Here is a 27,201-nt window from a genome sequence, read left to right as displayed (position 1 = left end):
ACTGTTAATATCATCACCCCTTTTGAGTTTCTTTGCCCATGGGAGAAGTATATTTCGCCCCCCCATTCCTTTTTCCACACAACTTCATCTAGAATTGTTGAATGAGTTTCCTGTAAACAATATATATTATATTCCTTCTTTGAGCCATGTAAATATTGTTGTTCTTTTGTTATTATCTGCTAAGCCATTACAATTATAACTGGCTATACTTATTTCACCACATACCATAATGAGATAGTTATTAAATAAATAATTAAGCCAATTTGTGTATTGCTGATTTATCAATAAGGTTAGGGTTCTTGCAGGTTCAAGGATTATGCAACGTTCAGAATGAGACTGATAAGAGGTAATTATTTAATAAGTGACTTATCGATATATAACATATATCTTCTAGAGTTTAATTCTGGAGATGGTAACTCGTTAAACAACTTCTTCCGTGGTGCCCCATATTCCTAAAGAGTTAATTGTTACATGATTCATTTAGTCAAGTAACAATTAAACATAGTTAGGTGATTCGATAAATAACAGTCATATATTAAAGTAAGTCACGTCACGACACCGTGTTTACACACAGGCTGCCCAATTCAGATTCTTTGCCCAATTAATGGCAAAAGATCTGATTCAATTGGTGAAAAGACCAATAACACGAGTCGATATTCACATAATAATAATAAAGGAATTCCCATCGACCACACCCACAAATTGGTGAAAACAAATTTATATCCTATTGACCCCCACTATAAAAGAGCCAACTTCGTCAATTTTTTGTTATACAGAAATAACAAAACATGCTGATAAGCTACTGTGTTCAATGTACAGTGAGGGGGAAAAAAGTATTTGATCCCCTGCTGATTTTGTACGTTTGCCCACTGACAAAGAAATGATCAGTCTATAATTTTAATGGTAGGTTTATTTGAACAGTGAGAGACAGAATAACAACAAAAAAATCCAGAAAAACGCATGTCAAAAAATGTTATAAATTGATTTGCATTTTAATAAGGGAAATAAGTATTTGACCCCCTCTCAATCAGAAAGATTTCTGGCTCCCAGGTGTCTTTTATACAGGTAACAAGCTGAGATTAGGAGCACTCCCTTTAAGAGTGTGCTCCTAATCTCTGCTTGTTACCTGTATAAAAGACACCTGTCCACAGAAGCAAATCAATCAGATTCCAAACTCTCCACCATGGCCAAGACCAAAGAGCTCTCCAAGGATGTCAGGGACAAGATTGTAGACCTACACAAGGCTGGAATGGGCTGCAAGACCGTCGCCAAGCAGTTTGGTGAGAAGGTGACAACAGTTGGTGCGATTATTAGCAAATGGAAGAAACACAAAAGAACTGTCAATCTCCCTCGGCCTAGCTCCATGCAAGATCTCACCTCGTGGAGTTGCAATGATCATGAGAACGGTGAGGAATCAGCCCAGAACTACACAGGAGGATCTTGTCAACGATCTCAAGGCAGCTGGGACCATAGTCACCAAGAAAACAATTGGTAACACACTACGCCGTGAAGGACTGAAATCCTGCAGCGCCGCAAGGTCCCCCTGCTCAAGAAAGCACATATGCAGGCCCGTTTGAAGTTTGCAAATGAACATCTGAATGATTCAGAGGAGAACTGGGTGAAAGTGTTGTGGTCAGATGAGACGAAAATCGAGCTCTTTGGCATCAACTCAACTCGCCGTGTTGGGAGGAGGAGGAATGCTGCCTATGACCCCAAGAACACCATCCCCACCGTCAAACATGGGAGGTGGAAACATTATGCTTTGGGGGTGTTTTTCTGCTAAGGGGAGAGGACAACTTCACCGCATCAAATGGACGATGGACGGGGCCATGTACCGTCAAATCTTGGGTGAGAAACTACTTCCCTCAGCCAGGGCATTGAAAATGGGTCGTGGATGGGTATTCCAGCATGACAATGACCCAAAACACACGGCCAAGGCAACAAAGGAGTGGCTCAAGAAGAAGCACATTAAGGTCCTGGAGTGGCCTAGCCAGTCTCCAGACCTTAATCCCATAGAAAATCTGTGGAGGGAGCTGAAGGTTCGAGTTGCCAAACGCCAGCCTCGAAACCTTAATGACTTGGAGAAGATCTGCAAAGAGGAGTGGAACAAAATCCCTCCTGAGATGTTTGTAAACCTGGTGGCCAACTACAAGAAACATCTGACCTCTGTGATTGCCAACAAGGGTTTTGCCACCAAGTACTAAGTCATGTTTTGCAGAGGGGTCAAATACTTATTTCCCACATTAAAATGCAAATCAATTTATAACATTTTTGACATACGTTTTTCTGGATTTTTTTGTTGTTATTCTGTCTCTCACTGTTCAAATAAACCTACCATTAAAATTATAGACTGAACATGTCTTTGTTAGTGGGCAAACATACAAAATCAGCAGGGGATCAAATACTTTTTTCCCCTCACTGTACATGTAACCAGGTCAAATATCCCAACCTACAGTTCGCAATGCTCCCGTGTAGGGAAATAGTGCCTGCGAGAAGCGACCTGTGACTCCAGGCTATTCGGCATGGGAGAGTGGGAAATGTGGGTACCCGGTGTCCATGTAGGCTCCACGTAGCTATGTGTGTGGAAAACATTTAATCACAGGTAAGACATTTAACTTGATTAGTACAGTCCGTTTGTAACTGCACTCACTAAATTGTAGCTATATAGTCCGTTTGTTTATGTTGTTGGTCTTGGCTAGCTAGCACACACGTGGCTGAAAAGGGGCATGAGGGAAGCCCTACAATTTTATGGTTTACTAAGTAGTGAGAATGTTCGGGAGCAGAAAATGTTGAAAAGTAATTTTTAGACATGTACTTTTCTTATTTCGTAATTGACTAAAACAAGCACACAACAAGAAAATTGAATTTGAAAAAGGTGACGTTTTTGCTGTGAGCCAATGGGAAAACCTAGGTAACCACAGGTTGTTTCACCACAGGAGGGCAGGGCCACTACGTTCTATCTATCTAATACCGACTGGGACTATATGTGGCAACAGATCAGAATTGGGCTGCCATTGGTACCATTATGATGGGAGGGCTAGGGGTTGATTTGGAATTTTGCATGATATGCCTCTCTGATCACCTGGGAGTCAGATCTATTATACTGTACAGTATATGGCTCTGCTGGGAGTGTGGAGTTGCAGAGCTCCGGGGTGAAGTTTCCCCAGGTACAGATCTAGGATCAGCTCTCTCCCCCAATCCTAACCTTCACCATGAGTGGGGAAAATGCACAACTGACCCAAGGTCAGCATCTAGGGGCAGCTTCACCCTACTCCATGGAGTTTCAGACAGGTTTTGCTCACCTCGTTGCCGTAGACCATGAGGTGGTGTGTGGCGGTGAGAGACTTGAAGACTACCACCCAGCTGGTGTTGGCAGTCCTTTCAAACAATGTGTCTGCCAGCTGGGGGATGTTCACGTTCATCTCATTGGTGCAGTGGATCAAGTCTGGGGGAGAGAGTGGGAGAAATGGTGGTTAATGTAGGGTCCTATAGGCATATTATTGCAAGTGATTTAATGTGTGAGTGAGACAGAGACAGCCTATCGAGAGCGTAGGCAAATGCAGTTTTGAACAACCAGTTCCACAAAATCAAGCTGTTGTGAGCTAATGACAAAACTTCCTGGTACAGGCTTTCGTCACTTTGACCGACCATGTTTGACTGAGAGCACAAAGTCCTTGTGGTGCTGCTTGGCACAGCCCAGGATAGGTTGCACCCAGTGTTATATATATATATATTCAGGCAGTGGTCACAAACGTCTGTCTGAGGATAGCACATGCATCCTGGGCATTATTTTACCTTTGGCAGGGCTCCCATGCCATCTGGCCTGTAGTGAAAGCCGATGCCTTCTGGCACCTTTCCATCAGTGCCATGAGAATGTGCTCTCGTGCCAGATCTCACAAGGCCATCCATACACCCTCAAATACAGGCCTTACACACACAGATCTCTCTCTCTCTCTCCCTCGCTCACACAGATCTCTCCCTCTCCCTCGCTCACACAGATCTCTCCCTCTCCCTCGCTCACACAGATCTCTCTCTCTCTCTCTCTCTCCCCCTCGCTCACACAGATCTCTCTCTCTCCCCCTCGCTCACACAGATCTCTCTCTCCCCCCCCTCGCTCACACAGATCTCTCTCTCCCCCCCTCGCTCACACAGATCTCTCCCCCCCTCGCTCACACAGATCTCTCTCCCCCCCTCGCTCACACAGATCTCTCTCTCTCTCTCTCTCTCTCTCTCTCTCTCTCTCTCTCTCTCTCTCTCTCTCTCTCTCTCTCTCTCTCTCTCTCTCTCTCTCTCTCTCTCTCTCTCTCTCTCTCTCTCTCCCTCGCTCACACAAACTGAAAATGGTCAATCACTGAAACCTCAAGAGGACAAATCAAAGTTTATTGGTCGCGTACACAGATTTGCAGATGCAGCGAAATGCTTGTTTCTAACTCCAATAGTGCAGTAATAATACCTAGCAATACACAATCCAAAAATAAATAAATAAATATCAGATCGAGCAATGACAGTACAGAATCCACACACAGACCACACAGTGTACAAAACATTAAGAACACCTGCTCTTTCCATGACAGACTGACCAGGTGAATCCAGGTGAAAGCAATGATCCCTTATTGATGTCACCTGTTAAATCCACTTCAAATCAGTATAGATGAAGGGGAGGAGACCGGTTAAAGAAGGATAAGCCTTGAGACAACTGAGACATGGATTGTGTATGTGTGCCATTCAGAGGGTGAATGGGCAAGACAAAATATTTAAGTGCCTTTGAACAGGGTATGGTAATAGGTGCCAGGTGCACCAGTTTGTCTCAAGAACTGCAACACGGCTGGGTTTTTCACGCTCAACAGTTTCCAGTGTGTATCAAGAATGGTCCACCACCCAAAGGACATCCAGCCAACTTGACAACTGTGGGAAGCATTGGAGTCAACATGGGCCAGCATCCCTCTGGAACGCTTTCGACACCTTGTAGAGTCCACAAATTGAGGGCAAAAGGGGGGGGGGGACGGTGTTGTTAATGTTTGGTATACTCAGTGTATATAATGGTGTGCATAGACAGCATGGGCAGTATATGAATAGAAAAGGTGTGTACAGCAGTAGTTATAGGATGAGTCATGACTAGAATACAGTATATACATTTAAAGTGGGTAAAACAGTACTGTATGTAAAAAATAAAATTAATTGACCAGTGTTCAATGACTATGTACATAGGGCAGCGGGGCACCTCTCTAAGGTGCAGGGTAGAGTACCGGGTGGTAGCCGGCTTGAACAGTGGCTAAGGCTAGTGGTGACTGTTAAACAGCTTCTATCTCCAGGCCATCAGACTGTTAAATCAGTCTCTTGGTCCCAGCTTTGATACACCTATACTGACTCCTCCTCCTAGATGGCAGCGGGGTGAACAGGCCGTGGCTCGGGTGGCTGTGATCTGCTGCTAGTACGGTACATGATTGGTAGCAACAAGGTGAAATCCTATGACAACACAGTAGATAGCTGATCAAACATTGAAATAGATTTAAAAGTATTTTTCAACAGTTGACAGCACACTGGGATTTAACGTACAAATGTGTAATCATGATTCAATTGTTCCTCTGAAGCGCTGACTGTTGCCGTTGCCCGTTTGTGTGACCTGGGTGGTCTACAGAGCACCTTTGGATGTCAGAATAGCTTCTGCAGTCGGTACAAAAGGACGCCCATGTGATAACAAAAGGCCTTTCAGGTCTGACAGAAATGACTGGTGGTGATGCAGGGAGGGACACATGCATCAACAAGTCCCATCAAAGTGATGCATAAGAACAAAATGGTGTTAAAACCTGTTTGGAGTCTTCTCCCTTTAACAGGGCGTTGGACTTTGACACACATGCAGCGTTCAAAACTGGGAACTCGGAAATCTCCGACTTCAGTGCGTTCAAGACAACTGGGAACTCTGGAGAAAAAAAAACGAGCTCCGACTGGGACAAATATTTTTAAACGGTCATCCAACTCGGAATTCCAGTCAGGAACTCTGACCTCTGTCTAGCGCTCCGACTTTCTGACATGAAGATCACTGACGTCATGATTTGACCTTGTCCCCCCCCAAAGTTCCCTGAAAGCACCATTATAATCTGATGACACCATTTGTAACACAAGCACTCGAGTAGAGTTGAGCTGAGATAGTTGTCAGCGAGGACACAGAAGAAGCCAACCTTCACAGCTTGGGGGTTTATTCAATCAAAAGTGGTATACAAGAGTTTACACACGTACTCTCTCTAGGTGCATTGTAAGTGCAAAAGGCTTATTATACAAGCACCATCCTTCTTAATGTTTAAAACCCATTTCGAGACCCTCATATAGATACACTGTACTCTTATTTTTCAAGCAACCCATGTGACGTCAAATAACTGTAGGGAGCTGTTCATGCGATACAATATTTAAAACAATCACTTGCCAAAATGGTTGCTTGGCAAATAACTTCAATAAATATTTTAGTGAAATTCTTTGTTGTAGAAACAAATTATTTTCAACAGATCAACCTAAAATGTGGAATTTATACATCTCACAAAGTAGTGAGTAATAACTAGCCTGCATTTCACTGTTACCTAAAGTGCTGCCATGTTTGTTGACCTATACCTTTTTCCTTATATTTATATCGAAGACTAGGCACATTTCTGAAAATGAAACAATGTTACCTGCTCGCTGTGGCTTCTGAAAAGGGTGGGATTGTACATTTAGTTCTACTCGTAATCCTCCTTTAATTTCAGTTTGAAAGCAAAAACGGTATTGACTCAGCAGGATGCTTTTCACTTCATGAGAGGATTTTAAAATTAAATGAATCCCGGCTCCACAAGCACCTTATACAGGCAAATAGCAGTCATATATACCGCTATAGAAGCCTAAAGATAACAGGTCTGTGATCAAACACCTAGACCTAGAGGTATTGTCTAAAATAAAGGGATACTGAATGTGGTCGAATGCATATCACACCTCTCTTCATAAGAATAATTTATCCCTAGATAATGTAATAAAAACAATTCACTAGGGTAAACCTTCAGTAAATCCTGCTATGTCTGACTGGCACATCCCCAAGGGTAGCAGAGAAGAAACTGATCATCTACTCACAGGAAGTATTGAAAGAGTTAAAAATCCATGAAAAAGGTAGAATGCATAAGACATTTGTCAACCTGAGCATAGCACCGTGCACTTCAGCCACGCTCAAGGTCCTAAACGATATTATAACCGCGATTGATAATAGACAGTACTGTGCAGCCGTCTTCATCGACCTGGCCAAGGCTTTCGACTCTGTCAACCACCGCATTCTTATTGGCAGACTAAATAGCCTTGGTTTCTCAAATGACTGCCTCGCCTGGTTCACCAACTACTTCTCAGATAGAGTTCAGTGTGTCAAATCGGAGGGCCTGTTGTCTGGACCTATGGCAGTCTCTATGGGGGTGCCACAGGGTTCAATTCTTGGGCCGACACTTTTCTCCGTGTATATCAATGATGTCGCTCTTGCTGCTGGTGACTCTCAGATCCACCTCTACGCAGACGACACCATTTTGTATACATCTGGCCCTTCATTGGACACTGTTAATAAACCTCCAAACGAGCTTCAATGCCATACAACACTCCTTCAGTAGCCTCCAACTGCTCTTAAACACTTGTAAAACTAAATGCATGCTTTTCAATCGAACGCTGCTGGCACCCGCCCACCCGACTAGAATCACCACTCTCGACGGGTCTGAGTATAGAGTATGTGGACAACTACAAATACCTAGGTGTCTGGTTAGACTGTAAACTCTCCTTCCAGACTCACATAAAGAATCTCCAATCCAAAGTTAAATCTAGAATCGGCTTCCTATTTCGCAACAAAGCCTCCTTCACTCATGCTGCCAAACATGCCCTCGTAAAACTGACTATCCTACCGATCCTTGACTTCGGCGATGTCATTTACAAAATAGCCTCCAACACTCTACTCAGCAAATTGGATGTAGTCTATCACAGTGCCATCCGTTTTGTCTCCAAAGCCCCATACACTACCCACCACTGTGACCTGTACGCTCTTGTTGGCTGGTCCTCACTACATGTTCGTCGTCAAACCCACTGGCTCCAGGCCATCTATAAATCACTGCTAGGCAAATCCCCGCATTATCTTAGCTCATTGGTCACCATAGCAGCACCCACCCGTAGTCTGCGCTCCAGCAGGTATATCTCACTGGTCATTCCCAAAGCCAACACCTCCTTTGGCCGCCATTCCTTCCAGTTCTCTGCTGCCAATGACTGGAACAAATTGCAAAAATCTCTGAAGCTGGAGACTCTTATCTCTCTCACTAACTTTAAGCATCAGTTGTCAGAGCACCTTACCGATCACTGCACCTGTACACAGCCCATCTGAAATTAGCCCACCCAACTACCTCATCCCTATATTGTTATTTATTTTGCTCTTTTGCACCCCAGTATCTCTATTTGCACATAATCTCTTGCACATCTAGCATTCCAGTGTTAATACTATTGTAATTATTTTGCACTATAGCCTATTTATTGCCTTACCTCCATAACTTGCTACATTTGCACACTGTATATATATTTTCTGTTGTATTTTTGACTTTATGTTTTTTACCCCATATGTAACTCTGTGTTGTTTTTATTGCACTGCTTTGCTTTATCTTGGCCAGGTCGCAGTTGTAAATGAGAACTTGTTCTCAACTGGCTTACCTGGTTAAATAAAGGTGAAATAAAATAAAAATAAATAAAAACCTTGTGGTAGACAGATACAGATGGAAATGGAGTATTGAATAACTGCACACCGTCATCTCTCGTTGCTCGGCTTAATGACATCTGGATACAAAGTTGCCGTCATCGCAGCAGGGGAAGTGGACAAAATATAGCTTGACAGAAATTGTGTGATTCATAAACAGGTTGAATTGGGCAGAGTGCCTGACATCTTGGCTCAAAAGGAGAGCCAGGCGGAGCCCAGTCCAGAACATTAGCTTACCTTAACTTGCAGTTTCACGCCATAAAGAAAACCAAGCCCAATTTGCATGTTCTTTCATCTGACCCATGTATTCCCGGCAGCCAGTCAGATTCTGTTAAACTTCCATGCTGTCACGCTGAATTCAGAGATTTTCTATGTGTACAGTAAGCAATCACATAGGCCTTCATAACAAATCACAAATCTTATGCAACAGAGATATACGGTCTCTTTGTGAGAGCAGTCTCTCTATCTAAAATAACATGGTTGGTCATTTGTCCTTTATTTTTGTTACCCAACAAAGATTAAATAACCTGTCTGATGTCAGTTGAAATTGCAAAGGACTCGAATCCAAAGCATGAAAAGGAAGTGAGTGCTAAGAGCTAGCTGGTGGGAATCAGACAAAGCTGGATTCTGAATACTTTTTGGTTTGGGATGGTTGTGTGGAAAGGATTCCAGTGATTAACAACCAGGTTATTTTGAGGAGAAAGACTGCATTGCCAATGTCAGCAAAAGAAAGCTTGCGTCAGCAGCTGTAGCCACATGTCAAGTGACAATCACACATTGGAAAGAAAGGGAGAATGATTACTAAACCATCCTATAAAATAAAGGCTAGGTCACTTTCATAAGCTACCGTGTATAATTTATTTGTAATCAATTTATAAAGAATAATAATAATACACGTTACCATTAATACATGTGATTCATGCAGTTGTTGACGTGGACTTCCCGCTGAAAATGTGATATTTTTTCCACCATCATTTTCTCAGATGTCGGTCATCGAGTCTACGCACATTTATTCCAATTGTAAGGGTCAAGGCCAAGGGCTTGTACATAGGTCATGTTGGGTGGCTCAATTGGTGTAGCTCAGTTTGCACTTGCAACGCCAGAGATGTGGGTTCGATTCCCACAGGGGACCAGTATGAATGATGTACATGTATGGAGTTTGGAATCTGATTGATTGATTGCTTCTGTGGACAGGTGTCTTTTATACATGTAACAAGCTGAGATTAGGAGCACTCCCTTTAAGAGTGTGCTCCTAATCTCAGCTCGTTACCTGTATTAAAGACACCTGGGAGCCAGAAATCTTTCTGATTGAGGGGGTCAAATACTTATTTCCCTCATTAAAATGCAAATCAATTTATAACATTTGACATGCGTTTTTCTGGATTTTCTTGTTGTTATTCTGTCTCTCACTGTTCAAATAAACCTACCATTAAAATTATAGACTGATCATTTCTTTGTCAGTGGGCAAATGTACAAAATCAGCAGGGGATCAAATACTTTTTTCCCCTCACTGTATGCACTCACTACTGTAAGTCATTCTGGTTTAGAGCGTCTGCTAAATGACTAAAATGTAAATATGTTGGGTGTTGTTTTACTTGAATTTCCTGTGTTTTGTGGCCATTACCAACGCTAACGTTCCCTTAAAAAAACGTCCTTTAGGGCATTTAATAGCCATTACAGGCTACTAGTGATGACATGGCCAGGGCAGCTGACATGAAATAAAAGCATTCAAATTAACTAAACATGAACTCTGGAGCACAAGTAAGCAATGATCGGAATGCAATGGTCAAAGCATTTCCCAAGCTTGCATTCCTTTGAGAGTTCTTTCTTAATAAAACACACCAGATTTCAAGGCCCAAAACATGCAAGGAACACACTGATGGCTTTGGCAAACAGTTCCAATATGCTCAGCAGAACACAAGGTTTACAGGGGGAAGATTAGAATAATTAAAGTGAGTTTTTTTCCACTTATTGGAAATGTTGGGTAGCATTAATTACCCCAAAACAATTCCAAAAGGAACACCTACATGAGAATGCTGTTAATTGACTACAGCTCAGCGTTCAACACCATAGTGCCATCAAAGCTCATCACTAAGCTAAGGACCCTGGGACTAAACACCTCCCTCTGCAACTGGATCCTGGACTTCGACAGGCCGCCCTCAGGTGGTGAGGGTAGGCAACAACACATCTGCCACGCTGATCCTCAACACAGGGGCCCCTCAGGGGTGCGTGCTCAGTCCCCTCCTGTACTCCCTGTTCACCCACGACTGCATGGCCAAGCACGACTCCAACACCATCATTAAGTTTGCTGACGACACAACGGTGGTAGGTCTGATCACCGACAATGATGAGACAGCGTATAGGGAGGTGGTCAGAGACCTGGTCGTGTTGTGTCAGGACAACAACCTCTCCCTCAAGAGGAGGCTGAAAAGACTTGGCATGGGTCCTCAGATCCTCAAAAAGTTCTAAAGCTGCACCATCGAGAGCATCCTGACTGGTTGCATCACTGCCTGGTATGGCAACTGCTCGGCATCCAAATGCTAGGCGCTAGAGGGTAGTGCGTACGGCCCAGTAAATCACTGGGGCCAAGCTTCCTGCCATCTAGGACCTCTATACCAGGCGGTGTCAAGAGGAAGGCCCCAGAAATTGGCAAAGAATCCAGCCACCCAAGTCATAGACTGTTCTTAACCCGTACATTGACTCGGTACCCCCTGTATATAGGCTTGTTATTGTGTTACTTTTTATAAACTATAGTTTATTCAGCAAATATTTTATTACTCTGCATTGTTGATTAAGGGCTTGTAAGTTAGCATTTCACGGTAAGGTCTACACCTGTTGTATTCGGCGCATGTGACAAATATTATTTTATTTGCCTCCTGCAGACACGTCCAATGGCAGACTATTTTTCCACAGCTCATACTATTCAGAACACAAATCTAACCTACAAGTACAGTGAGGGAAAAAAGTATTTGATCCCCTGCTGATTTTGTTAGTTTGCCCACTGAAAAAGAAATGATCAGTCTATAATTTTAATGGTAGGTTTATTTGAACAGTGAGAGACAGAATAACAACAAAAAAATCCAGAAAAACACATGTCAAAAATGTTAAATTGATTTGAATTTTAATAAGGGAAATAAGTATTTGACCCCCTCTCAATCAGAAAGATTTCTGGCTCCCAGTTGTCTTTTATACAGGTAACGAGCAGAGATTAGGAGCACACTCTTAAAGGGAGTGCTCCTAATCTCAGCTTGTTACCTGTATAAAAGACACCTGTCCACAGAAGCAAATAAATCAATCAGATTCCAAACTCTCCACCATGGGCAAGACCAAAGAGCTCTCCAAGGATGTCAGGGACAAGATTGTAGACCTACACAAGGCTGGAATGGGCTACAAGACCATCGCCAAGCAGCTTGGTGAGAAGGTGACAATAGTTATTATTAATATTATTAGCAAATGGAAGAAACACAAAAGAACTGTCAATCTCCCTCGGCCTGGCTCCATGCAAGATCTCACCTCGTGGAGTTGCAATGATCATGAGAACGGTGAGGAATCAGCCCAGAACTACACGGGAGGATCTTGTCAATGATCTCAAGGCAGCTGGGACCATAGTCACCAAGAAAACAATTAGTAACACACTACGCCGTGAAGGACTGAAATCCTGCAGCGCCCGCAAGGTCCCCCTGCTCAAGAAAGCACATATACAGGGCCGTCTGAAGTTTGCCAATGAACATCTGAATGATTCAGAGGAGAACTGGGTGAAAGTGTTGTGGTCAGATGAGACCAAAATCGAGCTCTTTGGCATCAACTCAACTCGCCGTGTTTGGAGGAGGAGGAATGCTGCCTATGACCCCAAGAACACCATCCCCACCGTCAAACATGGGAGGTGGAAACATTATGCTTTGGGGGTGTTTTTCTGCTAAGGGGAGAGGACAACTTCACCGCATCAAATGGACGATGGACGGGGCCATGTACCGTCAAATCTTGGGTGAGAACCTCCTTCCCTCAGCCAGGGCATTGAAAATGGGTCGTGGATGGGTATTCCAGCATGATAATGACCCAAAACACACGGCCAAGGCAACAAAGGAGTGGCTCAAGAAGAAGCACATTAAGGTCCTGGAGTGGCCTAGCCAGTCTCCAGACCTTAATCCCATAGAAAATCTGTGGAGTGAGCTGAAGGTTCAAGTTGCCAAACGTCAGCCTCGAAACCTTAATGACTTGGAGAAGATCTGCAAAGAGGAGTGGAACAAAATCCCTCCTGAGATGTGTGGAAAACTGGTGGCCAACTACAAGAAACGTCTGACCTCTGTGATTGCCAACAAGGGTTTTGCCCTTGTTGACAATCACAGAGGTCAGACGTTTCTTGTAGTTGGCCACCAGTACTAAGTCATGTTTTGCAGAGGGGTCAAATACTTATTTCCCTCATTAAAATGCAAATAATTTTATAACATTTTTTACATGCATTTTTCTGGATTTTTTTGTTGTTATTCTGTCTCTCACTGTTCAAATAAACCTACCATTAAAATTATAGACTGATCATGTCTTTGTCAGTGGGCAAACGTACAAAATCAGCAGGGGATCAAATACTTTTTTCCCCTCACTGTACATCTGTTCGACAGAAAACATATGAAATGTACAGTAGAGTATAAGCCTTATCCTAAACAGTTAACAATTTACCAATGGCACGCTATTCATTTTGAAAAGACAGACCCGCCCATAAACATGATCTTGGAGGCCACCAGGTTCAACATCTACATTTAAAAAATACATTTGTTGTACAAGTAATTGCTTGTCAACGACTGTGAATTACAAAAACTAGGCTTGAGTTAGAAGAAAATGTCACCAGAAGTGGATTTATTTTGGTTGGGAATGTAGAAAAGTTAATTTAGCAAGTGTAATTGAATAATTTTGTGGATAACTTGAACATTTTCAAATTATACAATAAGTGAACATATTTGAAATCCCATGAGCCAAAGACCAATGTTAATACATTGCAGCGTTTTATTCAAAATAGTGTGTGGGGACACAGAGTGGACAGATGATATGCTTTCATAATCAAGGACATCATTGAAGGAAGACGATCAAAGCAGTGAATTTCCGACACAGATTCAACCACAAAGACCAGGGAGGTTTTCCAATGCCTCGCAAAGTAGGGCACCTATTGGTAGATAAAACATTATTAAAAAATAAGCAGAAATTGAATATCCCTTTCAGCATGGTGAAGTTAATAATTACACTTTGGATTGTGTATCAATACACCCAGTCACTACAAAGATACAGAAATCCTTCCTAACTCAGTTGCCGTAGAGGAAGGAAATTGTAATTTTTTTGTCAACAAATCTACATAAAATACTCAGATGTAAGTGGAAAATTACAAATAAATAAAACAAATAAACAATTCATAAAAATAGTCGCTGCATAAGTATTCAGCCCCTTGGTTTAGGCAAGCCTAAATAAGTTCAGGAGTCAAATTTGGCTTAACAAATCACATAATAAGTTATATGGACTCACTCTGTATGAAATAATAGGGGTTGACATGATTTTTGAATGACTAAACCTTCCTCTGTCTCCCATACAACATCTGTAAGGTCCCTCAGTCAAGTGTTGAATTTCAAGCACAGATTCAACTACAAAGACCAGGGAGCTTTTCGAAAGCCTCATAAAGAAGGGCAGTGGTTGGTAGATGGGTAACAATAACAAATCAGATATTGAATCTCTTTAAGCATGGTCAAGTTAATAATTATTCTGTGGATTATGTATTAAACCACCCAGACACATAAAAGATGCAGTCGTCCTTATGAACTGAGCTGCAGGACAGGAATGAAACTGCTCAGGGATGTCACCATGAGGCCATCGGTGACTTTAAAAACAGGTACAGAGTTCAATGGCTGTGATGGGAGAACAACTGAGGATGGATCAACAACATTGTAGTGACTCCACAATATTGACCTAAATGACAGAGTGAAAAGAATACAACCGACGACAGACTGCCCACTTCACTTCATCGCAGACGAGTGGCTGCTGATGTTTATCTAGGAGATGGAAGGTCAATTTGAGCTCTGAATAGTAGCACTGGGGCTTTTTTGGAGGCTAGAGAATAATGGTTTGATGGTAGTGCCTGGTTTGCAGCTTTGAATCATGATATTGAATCTCAAAGGCTTTTTTAGAGTTACAGTGGGCTCTATTCAGTGGGCCGGTGATGTATCAGCAGTCTTTTTGAGGGACCGTCATTCGATGCCACTGCGGTCACATGCTCCGAGTGAGCTCCGTTCCATAGGTGGGGGGGGGGGGGGGGGGGGGAATTCTGGGTGAACCTGCGGGCAGAGCCTCTCATGCTGCATGCACAAAGACTGCAGACATGTGTTAGAGTGTCCTCTGGCCTGACTCGCATGACCCACCAACAGACTGCTGCCTCAGTGGTTACAGAGAACCCATGTGCTCTACATTTTAGCTACACCAGGGAGGGACTCAGCATTTCATGCACCCTTGTTTACTTCATTGATCAACTTCAGTCACTGATTGGCTAAATTGCACCAAGAAAGATTGTGCACACTGCTGAAATTGTTCTCAAATGTGGATTTTAGGACTAGAATTTATTAACATTACCATAACTAACCATACAGAAATAGCTTTTAACCGGAAGTAGTTTATTTGCTAGTTCCTCTTTATGAGTGAACCAGGTTAAACACAAAACCACAATAAAAAACACAGGTGAGGGATGAGAAAGACATTTCACACGTGTATCATTACATGTCAATGAGCCTGCAGGCCTGGGGTGTGTGTGGGTGAGGCCTTCAGAGAAGCTTGAGGCCTTATTAAATAACTTCATGTAGGCTATACCGGCTACTGAGGATAGTTGATCGATAGGCCTATATTCAGTAGGCTGTATGCCACAAAGAAGAAACAGCAGTATCATTTCATTATTTTAACTTTAAAATAATTCAAGCTTAGGCAACCTAATGGGATCTAAAAACAAGGCCCACTAACGCAATGTGCCACATACAAAGGTTAAGAAAGAGAAAAAACAAGCAAAAGAAGGGCAGCGTCAACATTCAGTGGTTCAGTGTGCAATTCATACGCACTATATGAAAAAAAACAAAATGGCGTCTTCATGGCACATGAATGTGGTCGTTTACGCGGTTATCATTACCACAGCTAAAAGAGAGGGCCCAATTCAACCAATCCTAGCTGTAACAATTATCTTGTGGATACCTTTTATCAACCACTTTATCCAAACATTGCTGTGGTTCGAAACCTATGTGGATCATGCCCTTCACCCTCTGCAGATTGTAGGGAGCATCATGTTGCAGGATTGACTCATGAGTTGAGCTCCCAGAATAAGCTTGGATCCAATAGAACATGTTGTTTTCTCAGTAATCAGTATTACCACATGCACAGAGAGGAGAAGTCCTCACAACTTAACATTGTACTAAAATTATCTTCTGCATATTTGGTTAATTATCTTCTGCATATTTGGTTAATTATCTTCTGCATATTTGGTTAATTATCTTCTACATATTTGGTTAATTATCTTCTGCGTATTTGGTTAATTATCTTCTGCGTATTTGGTTAATTATCTTCTGCGTATTTGGTTAATTATCTTCTGCATATTTGGTTAATTATCTTCTGCATATTTGGTTAATTATCTTCTACATATTTGGTTAATTATCTTCTACATATTTGGTTAATTATCCAACTGAAACCACTCAGGGCCTTGAGTAGGTGGTTGTGTGTTCAAGTGACATAATACCTAACCTCTAGTCAAAATAGGTTCAGGAAGCAAAACATGTAAGGCTTGTACAAAACAAGATCAGGTAAACTAACCCTTCTGAGTTTCAGTCGGACTAATACGCCCAGTATTCTGACAACCTTGTTTTAGTACAGTAGCTACAATACAACTCGGAGACCTGTATTTGCATTGTCATAGGAGGAAACTATAGGAAAGCCAGTGTTGAGGTTTCCTCCCAAAAGTAGTGAAATAATGATAGATCTGTGTCCACTGGGGTACTGTGAGGTGATTACCACCCCTTCAGCCGTCTACTGCTGCTGGGAGGCTGCCGAATCTACTTCCTCCTGTTCCTTTGGTTTAGAGCGTGTTGAGTATAGTCTCAAGTTCTACGTCTGAGCTCAAATAAGAAACAAAGATTTCAGAACACTGCATCATGATTGCCGAATGATAAAGAACTTGGCACAAACACAAAATGTCTGCAATCAAAAGGGGAACTATCCAAACGGAATTCCAGGCGCAGACTGACTGATTCAAGGAAGGTGACGTTATAGTCAAGTACAAAGGTCATCATAACAGACTTATCTTGTCTGAATACACAGTTTTTTTTTTTTTTTTTACTTTATTGTTCACCAAAATGTAACTATCACAGGTGTCAGTTGATGTGGGAAGTTGGGAACCATACTTTCATTACCTCATTTTGATCACACATCCTGTTTTGGGATGCAAAACAAGTCAAATGACACAATAATAAAATTAACTTCCCCTTTCCAGTGGTTGAAAAGTCCCTAAAGCATCAAATAGGCTACACTTGCGATTGAACCTTGCACTTTGGGACTGACAGAAATGGGTTTACGTAAAAGCAATTAGTAATTTATGGTCTAACATGTAATAAAAGTGCAGTCTTTTTCCTCTCTCTCTAAATAGATGGATGCAATATTGAGTCGGATAAGTTACACTGATTACAACAAACTAGAATCTAAAGTGGTAGGCTATAGCTTGTCTATCTTTTTAAAATGTCAGGAGCAGTTGCTTCAGAGCTCATTTCACACCAAAGCAGACCAGCGTTCAAGAGCAGGCTCATAGCTGGGAAAAAGACAATTGGTTGACCTTTTCCTATTTTTTTCCTCTCTGGTAACTGTTACGACTCCAAGTTATTTGCTGGAGTTTCTTTAACAGGCCTGTGCTAAAGAATGTGCACACTGGCCAGAAACCCAACCCAAATCAAAGGAGATAAGAGGGGGCCATATCTTGGGTACAAATCAGACAGGAGGGGAGCTAGACACGACACGCTATTTTGGTCTGAGAGGAAACTCCAACACAAGTGCTGCCAGCACTCCTGAAATACCTCCAACCTTTGTCACATTCCTGCTCTGCTCCTGCCAGCCCGACTGTAAAAAGGGGCCTTAAGAGGTCCTCTCCAGCAGTCTCCTCATGCAGGAGAAACCAATCAAGAAACCTTCTATGCACATGAGTCAGTGAGGTATGGCCTCTCCACTCACTCTTCGAGTTTCATACATGCCCTTCAAAGCCCCCAACAAAAATCACACACAGCATTTCTTATTCTGGAGCCAATGCTAAAATTAGTGCACAAAAGGAAATTGGGTTCACCATCTCTTGCCACAAAAACATTGTATGAAAATAAAAATAAGCAGCGGGGTGTGAACAGCTTGATGTGGCGATGCCTGCAGTTAAACTGCTTCAGCACTGATGCTAGGGCCCTGAGGACAGGAGTAACCCAACACGGCAAGGGCAAACACCAGGAAGAGACTGAAAATAAATTGGTTTTGAATTGTTGCATGTTTGCCTCGTGATTTGTTGAGAGAGTTGTTTGTCTGAAAAGGAACCACCCCGGCAATTCTTTTTTGGTCCATATCGAAGTTACCAAAATAGTCAGAGCTAGTTTTGCAGGCAAAAAACCTTTGCAGTGGTTTTAGTGAAAGTAGTTGATGCAAACTAGCAACTTGCGAAATTCACTCATTTCAAATAACCTCTGATCTTTATCTTGCTAGCAGTATTTTATTCAAGCAAATAAAGTAGTGATGTAGGCAGTGACGTAGTTCCTCCCTATGCCAAGAGTACATCATTGATACCAGACCCAAGTCACTGTTGCCGGGTCGAGTTTGAGACTAGACTGAGCTCATTTTACACACAGCATAAACCCGAACACAGCCTCAATGGGCAAAGGTCAGGCTAATGCCAATTTAAAACCTGCTCAGTCATTGAGAAGGCTGGCTATTGTAATTGAAAATAGTCACTGTAATTGAAAATGGTTCCACTGGTGACTAAACCCATGTTGGCCACAGATACTTGAGGTGGTGCACTCTTATGTAGGTGTTCATTTTTTGCGTTAACATCCAATGACACAATGTCAGTTTGTTGGAGATGAAAAGGTCTTAACCACTTGTAACGTCATATTTATTGAGACCTGCTTGTGCCTTCTCTCCACCATCCACACGCTTCACAACAATACAAGTGGTTGTTTTCTGATTAGGATTTTTCAAGGAGAACTAGTTTATCACATAGTTGAAGTCGGAAGTTTACATACACCTTTTCCAAATACATTTAAACTCAGTTTCACAATTCTTGACATTTAATCGTAGAAAAAAATTCCCTGATTTAAGTCAGTCAGGATCACCTGAAATGTCAGAATAATTATTTATTTCAGCTTTTATTTCTTTCATCACATTCCCAGTGGGTCAGAAGTTTACATACACTCAATTAGTATTTGGTAGCATTGCCTTTAAAAATTGTTTAACTTGGGTCAAACATTTCTGGTAGCCTTCCACAAGCTTCCCACAATAAGTTGGGTGAATTTTGGCCCATTCCTCCTGACAGAGCTGGTGTAACTGAGTCAGGTTTGTAGGCCTCCTTGCTCGCACACGCTTTTTCAGTTCTGCCCACAGATTTTCTATAGGATTCAGGTCAGGGCTTTGTGATGGCCACTCCAATACCTTGACTTTGTTGTCCTTAAGCCATTTTGCCACAACGTTGGAAGTATGCTTGGGGTCATTGTCCATTTGGAAGACCCATTTGTGACCAAGCTTTAACTTCCTGACTGATGTCTTGAGATGTTGCTTCAATATATCCACATAATTTTCCTTCCTCATGATGCCATCTATTTTGTGAAGTGCACCAGTCCTTCCTGCAGCAAAGCACCCCCACAACATGATGCTGCCACCCCCGTGCTTCACGGTTGGGATGGTGTTCTTCGGCTTGCATCTACCCCCTTTTTACTCCAAACATAACGATGGTCATTATGGCCAAACAGTTCTATTTTTGTTTCATCAGACCAGAGGACATTACTCCAAAAAGTATGATATTTGTCCCCATGTGCAGTTGCAAACCGTAGTCTGGCTTCTTTATGGCGGTTTTGGAGCAGTGGCTTCTTCCTTGCTGAGCGGCCTTTCAGGTTATGTCGACATAGGACTTGTTTTACAGTGGATATAGATACTTTTGTACCCGTTTCCTGCAGCATCTTCACAAGGTCCTTTGCTGTTGTTCTGGGATTGATTTGCACTTTTCGCACCAAAGTACGTTCATCTCTAGGAGACAGAACGCGTCTCCTTCCTGAGCGGTATGACGGCTGCGTGGTCCCATGGTGTTTATACTTGCGTACTATTGTTTGTACAGACGAACCTGGTACCTTCAGGCATTTGGAAATTGCTCCCAAGGATGAACCAGACTTGTGGAGGTCTACAATTATTTTTCTGAGGTCTTGGCTGATTTCTTTTGATTTTCCCATGATGTCAAGCAAAGAGGCACTGAGTTTGAAGCTAGGCCTTGAAATACATCCACAGGTACACCTCCAATTGACTCAAATTATGTCAATTAGCCTATCAGAAGCTTCTAAAGCCATGACATCATTTTCTGGAATTTTCCAAGCTGTTTAAAGGCACAGTCAACTTAGTGTATGTAAACTTCTGACCCACTAGAATTGTGATACAGTGAATTATAAGTGAAATAATCTGTCTGTAAACAATTGTTGGAAAAATGACTTGTGTCATGCAAAGTAGATGTCCTAACCGACTTGCCAAAACTATAGTATGTTAACAAGAAATGTGTGGAGTGGTTGAAAAACGAGTTAATGACTCCAACCTAAGTATGTAAACTTCCGACTTCAACTGTAGATCTGTAACGTATAACAGCAATAGCCCAACAACCCTAAATCCCTTTATACACCAAAACTCTGCTTTTACCAGGGTCTAGAATCCCTGGTTCTCAATTCTGACCCCAAACACACAACACTGAGCCCACCAATTTCCCAGGTATCACCCCAGAAAAACAGACAAGGAACCTAGGTATGTCTGTGAAGCACATGCACACCTCTTGTGGTGGTACTTTGAGGTACCTATTGTTTTACCCCTGTAAAAAAGGTTAATATTAAGAACACTTTATTCCAACTGTAATTTGACTTCCACTTTATTCCAACCCCTCCGAAAGGCACACATACATACATATACCCACAGGTAGGAGAGGTTAGAGCAGGGGGCTGCCCGTGGAGAAGTTGTTGTGGGGGGTTAAGTGCCTTGCCCAAAGGTCCAACGGCAAGCAATGGCATCTAGGATTTGATACCAGCAACCCTCCGGTTGCCAGCTCACTTCCCGCCAGATTTTTCCAACAGACACAGGATTCGAAACGGCAACCCTCAGGTTGCTGGCTCGCCTCTCTAGCCGCTAAGCTACCTGCCGCCACATGAATCCAGGGTTCCCCAAATACACTAAAGAAGCCCCAGGTAAAACCAGGGTCAGAGCCACCTCCAGACCAGGACTGGAAAGCAGAGTCTGATGACCCTAATACACAGAAGGCAGCCTCTGGAAAAACCTGCGTAGGTAGCCTGGTGTATTTGGCACATTAAATAGAGCAAAACACTGCTGACAGAAATAGAAAATATAAATATTGAGAAAGCACTTTCATACCTTTATGTAGATGGTGCTCCTAAACATAGACCTACTTTGCTTATCAAATCTACCAACACATATGGTTGGATTAAGACAGCTCTAATTTAACTACAGTGCATTCGGAAAGTATTCAGACTCCTTGACTTTTTGCACATTTTGTTACGTTACAGTCTTATTCTAAAATGTATTAAATTGTTTGTTCCCCCCCCCCCCTCAATCTACACACCATACCCCATAATGGCAAAGCAAAAACAGGTTTTTAGAAATGAGCAAATGTATAATATAAAAACAGAAATATCACATTTACATAAGTATTCAGACCCTTTACTCAGTACTTTGTTGAAGCACCTTTGGCAGCGATTACAGCCTCAGGTCTTCATGGGTATGACACTACAAGCTTGGCACACCTGTATATGGAGAGTTTCTCCCATTCTTCTCTGCAGATTCTCTCAAGCTCTGTCAGGTTGGATAGGGAGCGTCGCTGCACAGCTATTTTCAGGTCTCTCCAAAGATGTTTGATCGGGTTCAAGTCCGGGCTCTGGCTAGGCCACTCAAGGACATTCAAAAACTTGTACCGAAGCCACTCCTGCGTTGTCTTGGCTGTGTGCTTAGGGTCGTTGTCCTGTTGGAAGGTGAACCTTCGCCCCCAGTCTGAGGTCCTGAGCGCTCTGGAGCAGGTTTTAATCAAGGATCTCTCTGTACTTTGCTCCATTCAGCTTGGCCTCAATCCTGACTAGTCTCCCAGTCCCTGCCAAAAACACCCCCACAGCATGATGCTGCCACCACCATGCTTCACCGTAGGGATGGTGCCAGGATTCCTCCAGCTTGGCATTCAGGACAAAGAGTTGAATCTTGGTTTCGTCAGACCAGATAATCTTGTTTCTCAGGGTCTGAGAGTCTTTAGGTGCCTTTTGGCAAACTCCAAGTGGGCTGTCATGTGCCTTTTACTGAGGAGTGGCTTCCTTCCGGCCACTCTACCATAAAGGCCTGATTGGTGGAGTGCTGCAGAGATGGTTGTCCTTCTGGAAGGTTCTCCCATCTCCACAGAAGAACTCTAGAGCTCTGTCAGTGACATCGGGTTATTGGTCACCTTCCTGACCAAGACCCTTCTCCCCAGATTGCTCAGTTTGGCCAGATGGTCAGCTCTAGGAAGAGTCTTGGTGGTTCCAAACTTCTTCCATTTAAGAATGATGGAGGCCACGGTGTTCTTGGGGACCTTCAATGCTGCAGAAATTTTTTGGTACCCTTCCCCAGATCTGTGCCTAGACACAATCCTGTCTCGGAGCTCTACAGACAATTCCTTCGACCTCATGGCTTGGTTTTTGCTCTGACATGCACTGTCAACTGTGGGACCTTATACAGACAGGTGTGTGCCTTTCCAAATAATTTCCAATCAATTTAATTTACCACAGGTGGACTCCAATCAAGTTGTAGAAACATCTCAAGGCTGATCAATGGAAACAGCATGCACCGGAGTTCAATTTCGAGTCTCATAGCAAAGGGTCTGAATACTTATGTAAATAAGGTATCTGTTTATTTTTTATACATTTGAAAACATTTCTAAAAACCTGTTTTCGCTTTGTCATTATGGGGTATTGTGTGTAGATTGCTGAGGATTTTTAAAAATGTAATCCATTTGCATGGTAGACTACTTATCGCAAGAGTAGGGTTGTTAACCCGGAGGTTTCGCTAAATTCCCAACATAGCCTACCATTGCCAAGGCTAATCATCTCCTGATCCCTAATTGGCATAAATCGCTCCTCACTTCCCCGTTGTGATAGCTGGGTCTTATTCATAGGCACCAAAAGCGGAAAATGACTAACTGACTGGAGAAGGAGAACTGTGAATCAACTATGATAAAATGTCAGGAAGTGCAGAGGGTGTCTTTTACATCCATAGTCAGACCAGCTTGTGGACAATGACACTAAAAGTTCCCCATTGAACGCCTGTGAAGAACTGAGTCAGCCAAAAATACTGGGAGAAAACCCCAGTCTACGTATGCTGAGCATAAGATCACGTAGGGACACTCACTGGACAGTAAACTGCCTGTAGGCATGTAACGAAGGCTACAGTCGCTATTGAAAGAAAATAGGTGGATCGTGGACATCTCGATAGAAGCCTGCATAAACAAATCATGGAGCAGTTATGCAATTTATCTTATTAACTCATTGCATAAATAACACTTTAACGATAACCATCATTATTGGTAGAAGTCAGACCATTTCTTGAAGTTCAAAGTCTAGGCTACAAAGTGATTGTAATCAAGTTAATCACATTGTTTGCATGCCAAGCACAGGGCTAATTTCCATTGTAAAGGTGATAGCATGGTGTAGGGTAATTGTAGCACAACGCTATGAAATCTCACATTGTTTCATAGGTAGGCAAATATCAGAAAATAACTGCTTGATTATAGCCTACCCACATGAAGAAATACTATAGTACTTACTATAGAATGATGTACTATGCTGTAGTATACTATACACTGTAGTATCCCCCTCAATCGTATTGGTTTCACAAATGACTGCCTCGCCTGGTTCACCAACTACTTCTCAGATAGAGTTCAATGTGTCAAATCGGAGGGCCTGTTGTCTGGACCTCTGGCAGTCTATGGGGGTGCCACAGGGTTCAATTCTCGGGCCGACTCTATTCTCCGTGTATATCAATGATGTTGCTCTTGCTGCTGGTGACTCTCAGATCCACCTCTACGCAGACGACACCATTTTGTATACATCTGGCCCTTCATTGGGCACTGTGTTAACAAACCTCCAAACGAGCTTCAATGCCATACAACACTCCTTCCGTAGCCTCCAATTGCTCTTAAACACTAGTAAAACTAAATGCATGCTCTTCGATCGAACGCTGCTTGCACCCGCCCACCCGACTAGAATCACTACTCTCGGCGGGACTGACTTAGAATATGTGGACAACTACAAATACCTAGGTGTCTGGTTAGACCATAAACTCTACTTCCAGACTCACATTAAGCATCTCCAACTCAAAGTTAAATCTAGAATTGGCTTCTTATTCCGCAACAAAGCCTCCTTCACTCATGCTGCCAAACATGCCCTCGTAAAACTGACTATCCTACCGATCCTTGACTTCAGCGATGTCATTTACAAAATAGCCTCCAACACTCTACTCAGCAAATTGGATGTAGTCTATCACAGTGCCATCCATTTTGTCACCAAAGCCCCATATACTACCCACCATTGTGACCTGTATGCTCTCGTTGGCTGGCCCTCACTACATATTCGTCGCCAAACCCACCGGCTCCCGGTCATCTATAAATCACTGCTAGGCAAATCCCCATCTTATCTTAGCTCACTGGTCACCATAGCAACACCCACCCGTAGTATGCGCTTCAGCAGGTATATCTCACTGGTCATCCCCAAAGCCAACACCTCCTTTGGCCACCATTCCTTCCAGTTCTCTGCTGCTAATGACTGGAACGAACTGCAAAAATCTCTGAAGCTGGAGACTCTTATCTCCCTCACTAACTTTAAGTGTCAGTTGTCAGAGCAGCTTACTGATCACTGCACCTGTACACAGCCCATCTGTAATTAGCCCACCCAACTACCTCATCCCCATATTGTTATTTATTTTGCTCATTTGCACCCCAGTATCTCTATTTGCACATCATCTTCTGCACAGCTATCACTCCAGTGTTAATACTAAATTGTAATTATTTTGCACTATTTATTGCCTTACCTCCATAACTTACTACATTTGCACACACTGTATATAGATTCTATTTTTCTATTGTGTTATTGACTGTATGTTTTGTTTATCCCATGTGTAACTCTGTGTTGTTGTTGTTTTTAAATCGCACTGCTTTGCTTTATCTTGGCCAGGACGCAGTTGTAAATGAGAACTTGTTCAACTGGCCTACCTGGTTAAATAAAAAATAAATACAAATTGTCCGCAAAAACACAACACTTTTTATTATAGTAATAATAATGCATATACCCCACCCATTCCAATATCCCAATTTGTGCCACCCATGGGTGAGAAACCTACATGCCAAGTATAGACCATATATTATGTACCCTCCAGGTTACAGAAAAGAGCAGAAACTCTGAACGATACGTTCAGACTCCAGTCCTACCTACGTACAGGTTATGGAAAATGTGCTCATGTAGTACCTGTCCAGTAGGTTTCCTTAAGGAAAAAGCCCCACTTCTACGTCAAATATAATAAAACAAAAACACTACAGTAAATACTAGTCATGTCTGCAAAAACACTACAGTAAACACTACAGTAAAGTTCGCAGAAACACTACAGTGAATACTATAGTATATAAATATTGTAATACTACAACATTTATATACTATAGTATGCACAATAGTATTTTTTCATGTGGGTTTGTAGGCCTCAGACACAGTTCAATGTCTAAGGAATAGGCTACACACTTGATCAAACGCAACAATGTAGCAACTCGCCGACATATTAATACTTACAATCTAAATGTTTCTTTTTTGGTCCCATAATTTCATGCGTGGTCGCCTTGCACAGCGTTTTGGACACCGCAGAGCCGGTTACACTGTGTTGAGCTGCGGTTATCCTATCCGTAATGCTTTGTCCAGACATCTTCGCACTTTTGTATAAAGTATATAACAAATGTTTCAAATGCTGTGGAATCGACTTTGTCCTCTGTAGCTTCCACAGTTCAGCCACCTGACCCAAAATAAAGAGAGGAGGGAAATTTTGACGGCAGGAACGTTACTCGTGTAGCTAAATCCCAGGGTGATATATGCAGCCCACATCCACGACTTGATTTAAAGCTGTAATTGAAGTTTGGGTGTATTGCCTTCGTCGGAAGACCACGAAGATACAAGCCCAGAGTTTTTACTTCCGTTCAATTCCGAATGTCCTCTCACTGCTCTCCTTAGAATTACTTATTTCGCGCTGACGCCCCCTCTCGCTCTCACTGAAGAAGTCTGTGCTCTTTTCAACTTCGCCTCCCCCTGCTGGGTTTAAATGGACTGGAGGTTTTCAGGAAAATGGCGGGTCTCATTCCTCCATAGACTTTTATCGTCTGTGACAGCATGGGCAGCGCCATTGAGGCTATCTCCATTTGAAAGTAGTACATTTTCTTCTTGTTCTTCATTAGCTGATTGCGCCCAACTCATAGGAATCCCACACCCAGTTGACTACTTTAAAATAGTGTAATCCCTCAATGGCAATGTCCATGCTAAAACATGTTATATCCATGATGAGTCCTCTATCTATCTCTATGGGAGCCTCCCAAATTTGATGTGGGTGTTGCTGAGTTAACAGCAGGGCCACCATTGTAGCTCATAAGCGATTCAATTGATTGATTGTTTCAGTCAACTACTTGAGCCAACATGGATGGACAGTTTCGCAGCCATTATAATTTCCCTGCCACTTGCTTTTCATTCCTTTCACATAGGCCACAGTTTTTTGCGATACACTTTTTGTAATATTTTTTATATGAATCTTCATGTAGGCCTATAGTTTATCAGCATGGTCATGCCCCATATAGTCCTAAGCTTTCAATTTTCTCATGGCATTGCCCCTGATTCTCCTTTAATATCCATGGTTTCCACATGGAATATCTTTTATATTTTATCGTTTTATTTACCATGTCATTATCTTTGTTGTTGAAAAGGAAAAGGCACAATGATCGCTCACCTGAAACTCAATGTTTGATTTAAGCAAAGTTAAAATAATCTTTTAACTTTGCTTAAATAAAACATTTAGTTTTTAATGTCAAGCCAGTGTTGCGCCTTTTCAATTATGATTTAAAAAATTGGTTGCACCTCGACTCATATTAGTTGAGCGCCCTCCACTTCTTTTCAATATAGCCTGGAAACAAACTGTTTGAATCA

At 42.4% G+C, this 27,201-nt stretch overlaps 1 protein-coding gene across 6 annotated transcripts in view; it reads right to left on the bottom strand.

Annotated features, from left to right (window-relative positions):
* Positions 1-26,236, bottom strand: part of LOC311142217 (phosphatidylinositol-binding clathrin assembly protein-like) — a 71,598-nt gene extending 45,362 nt beyond the window's left edge. For 5 of the 6 annotated variants that reach the window (XM_084177821.1, XM_084177823.1, XM_084177818.1 and 2 more), the window contains exons 1-2: positions 25,810-26,226; positions 3,303-3,445 (exon numbers count right to left, since the gene is read on the bottom strand). In XM_084177821.1, coding sequence (XP_084033947.1) covers positions 3,303-3,445; positions 25,810-25,939 — 273 coding nt within the window. In that variant the 5' untranslated portion in view covers positions 25,940-26,226. Of the gene's footprint in view, positions 1-3,302; positions 3,446-25,809 lie in introns of all 6 variants that reach the window. The other variant, XM_084177822.1, reaches the window with a different exon arrangement.
* Between the last annotated feature and the right edge of the window lie 965 nt (positions 26,237-27,201).

The sequence above is a fragment of the Coregonus lavaretus genome, assembly GCF_964263955.1.
Source record: "Coregonus lavaretus genome assembly, chromosome: 15".
Lineage (NCBI taxonomy): Eukaryota > Metazoa > Chordata > Actinopteri > Salmoniformes > Salmonidae > Coregonus > Coregonus lavaretus.
The sequence above is the reverse complement of the archived record's forward strand: the minus strand, read 5'-3'. Positions and strand labels throughout refer to the sequence as shown.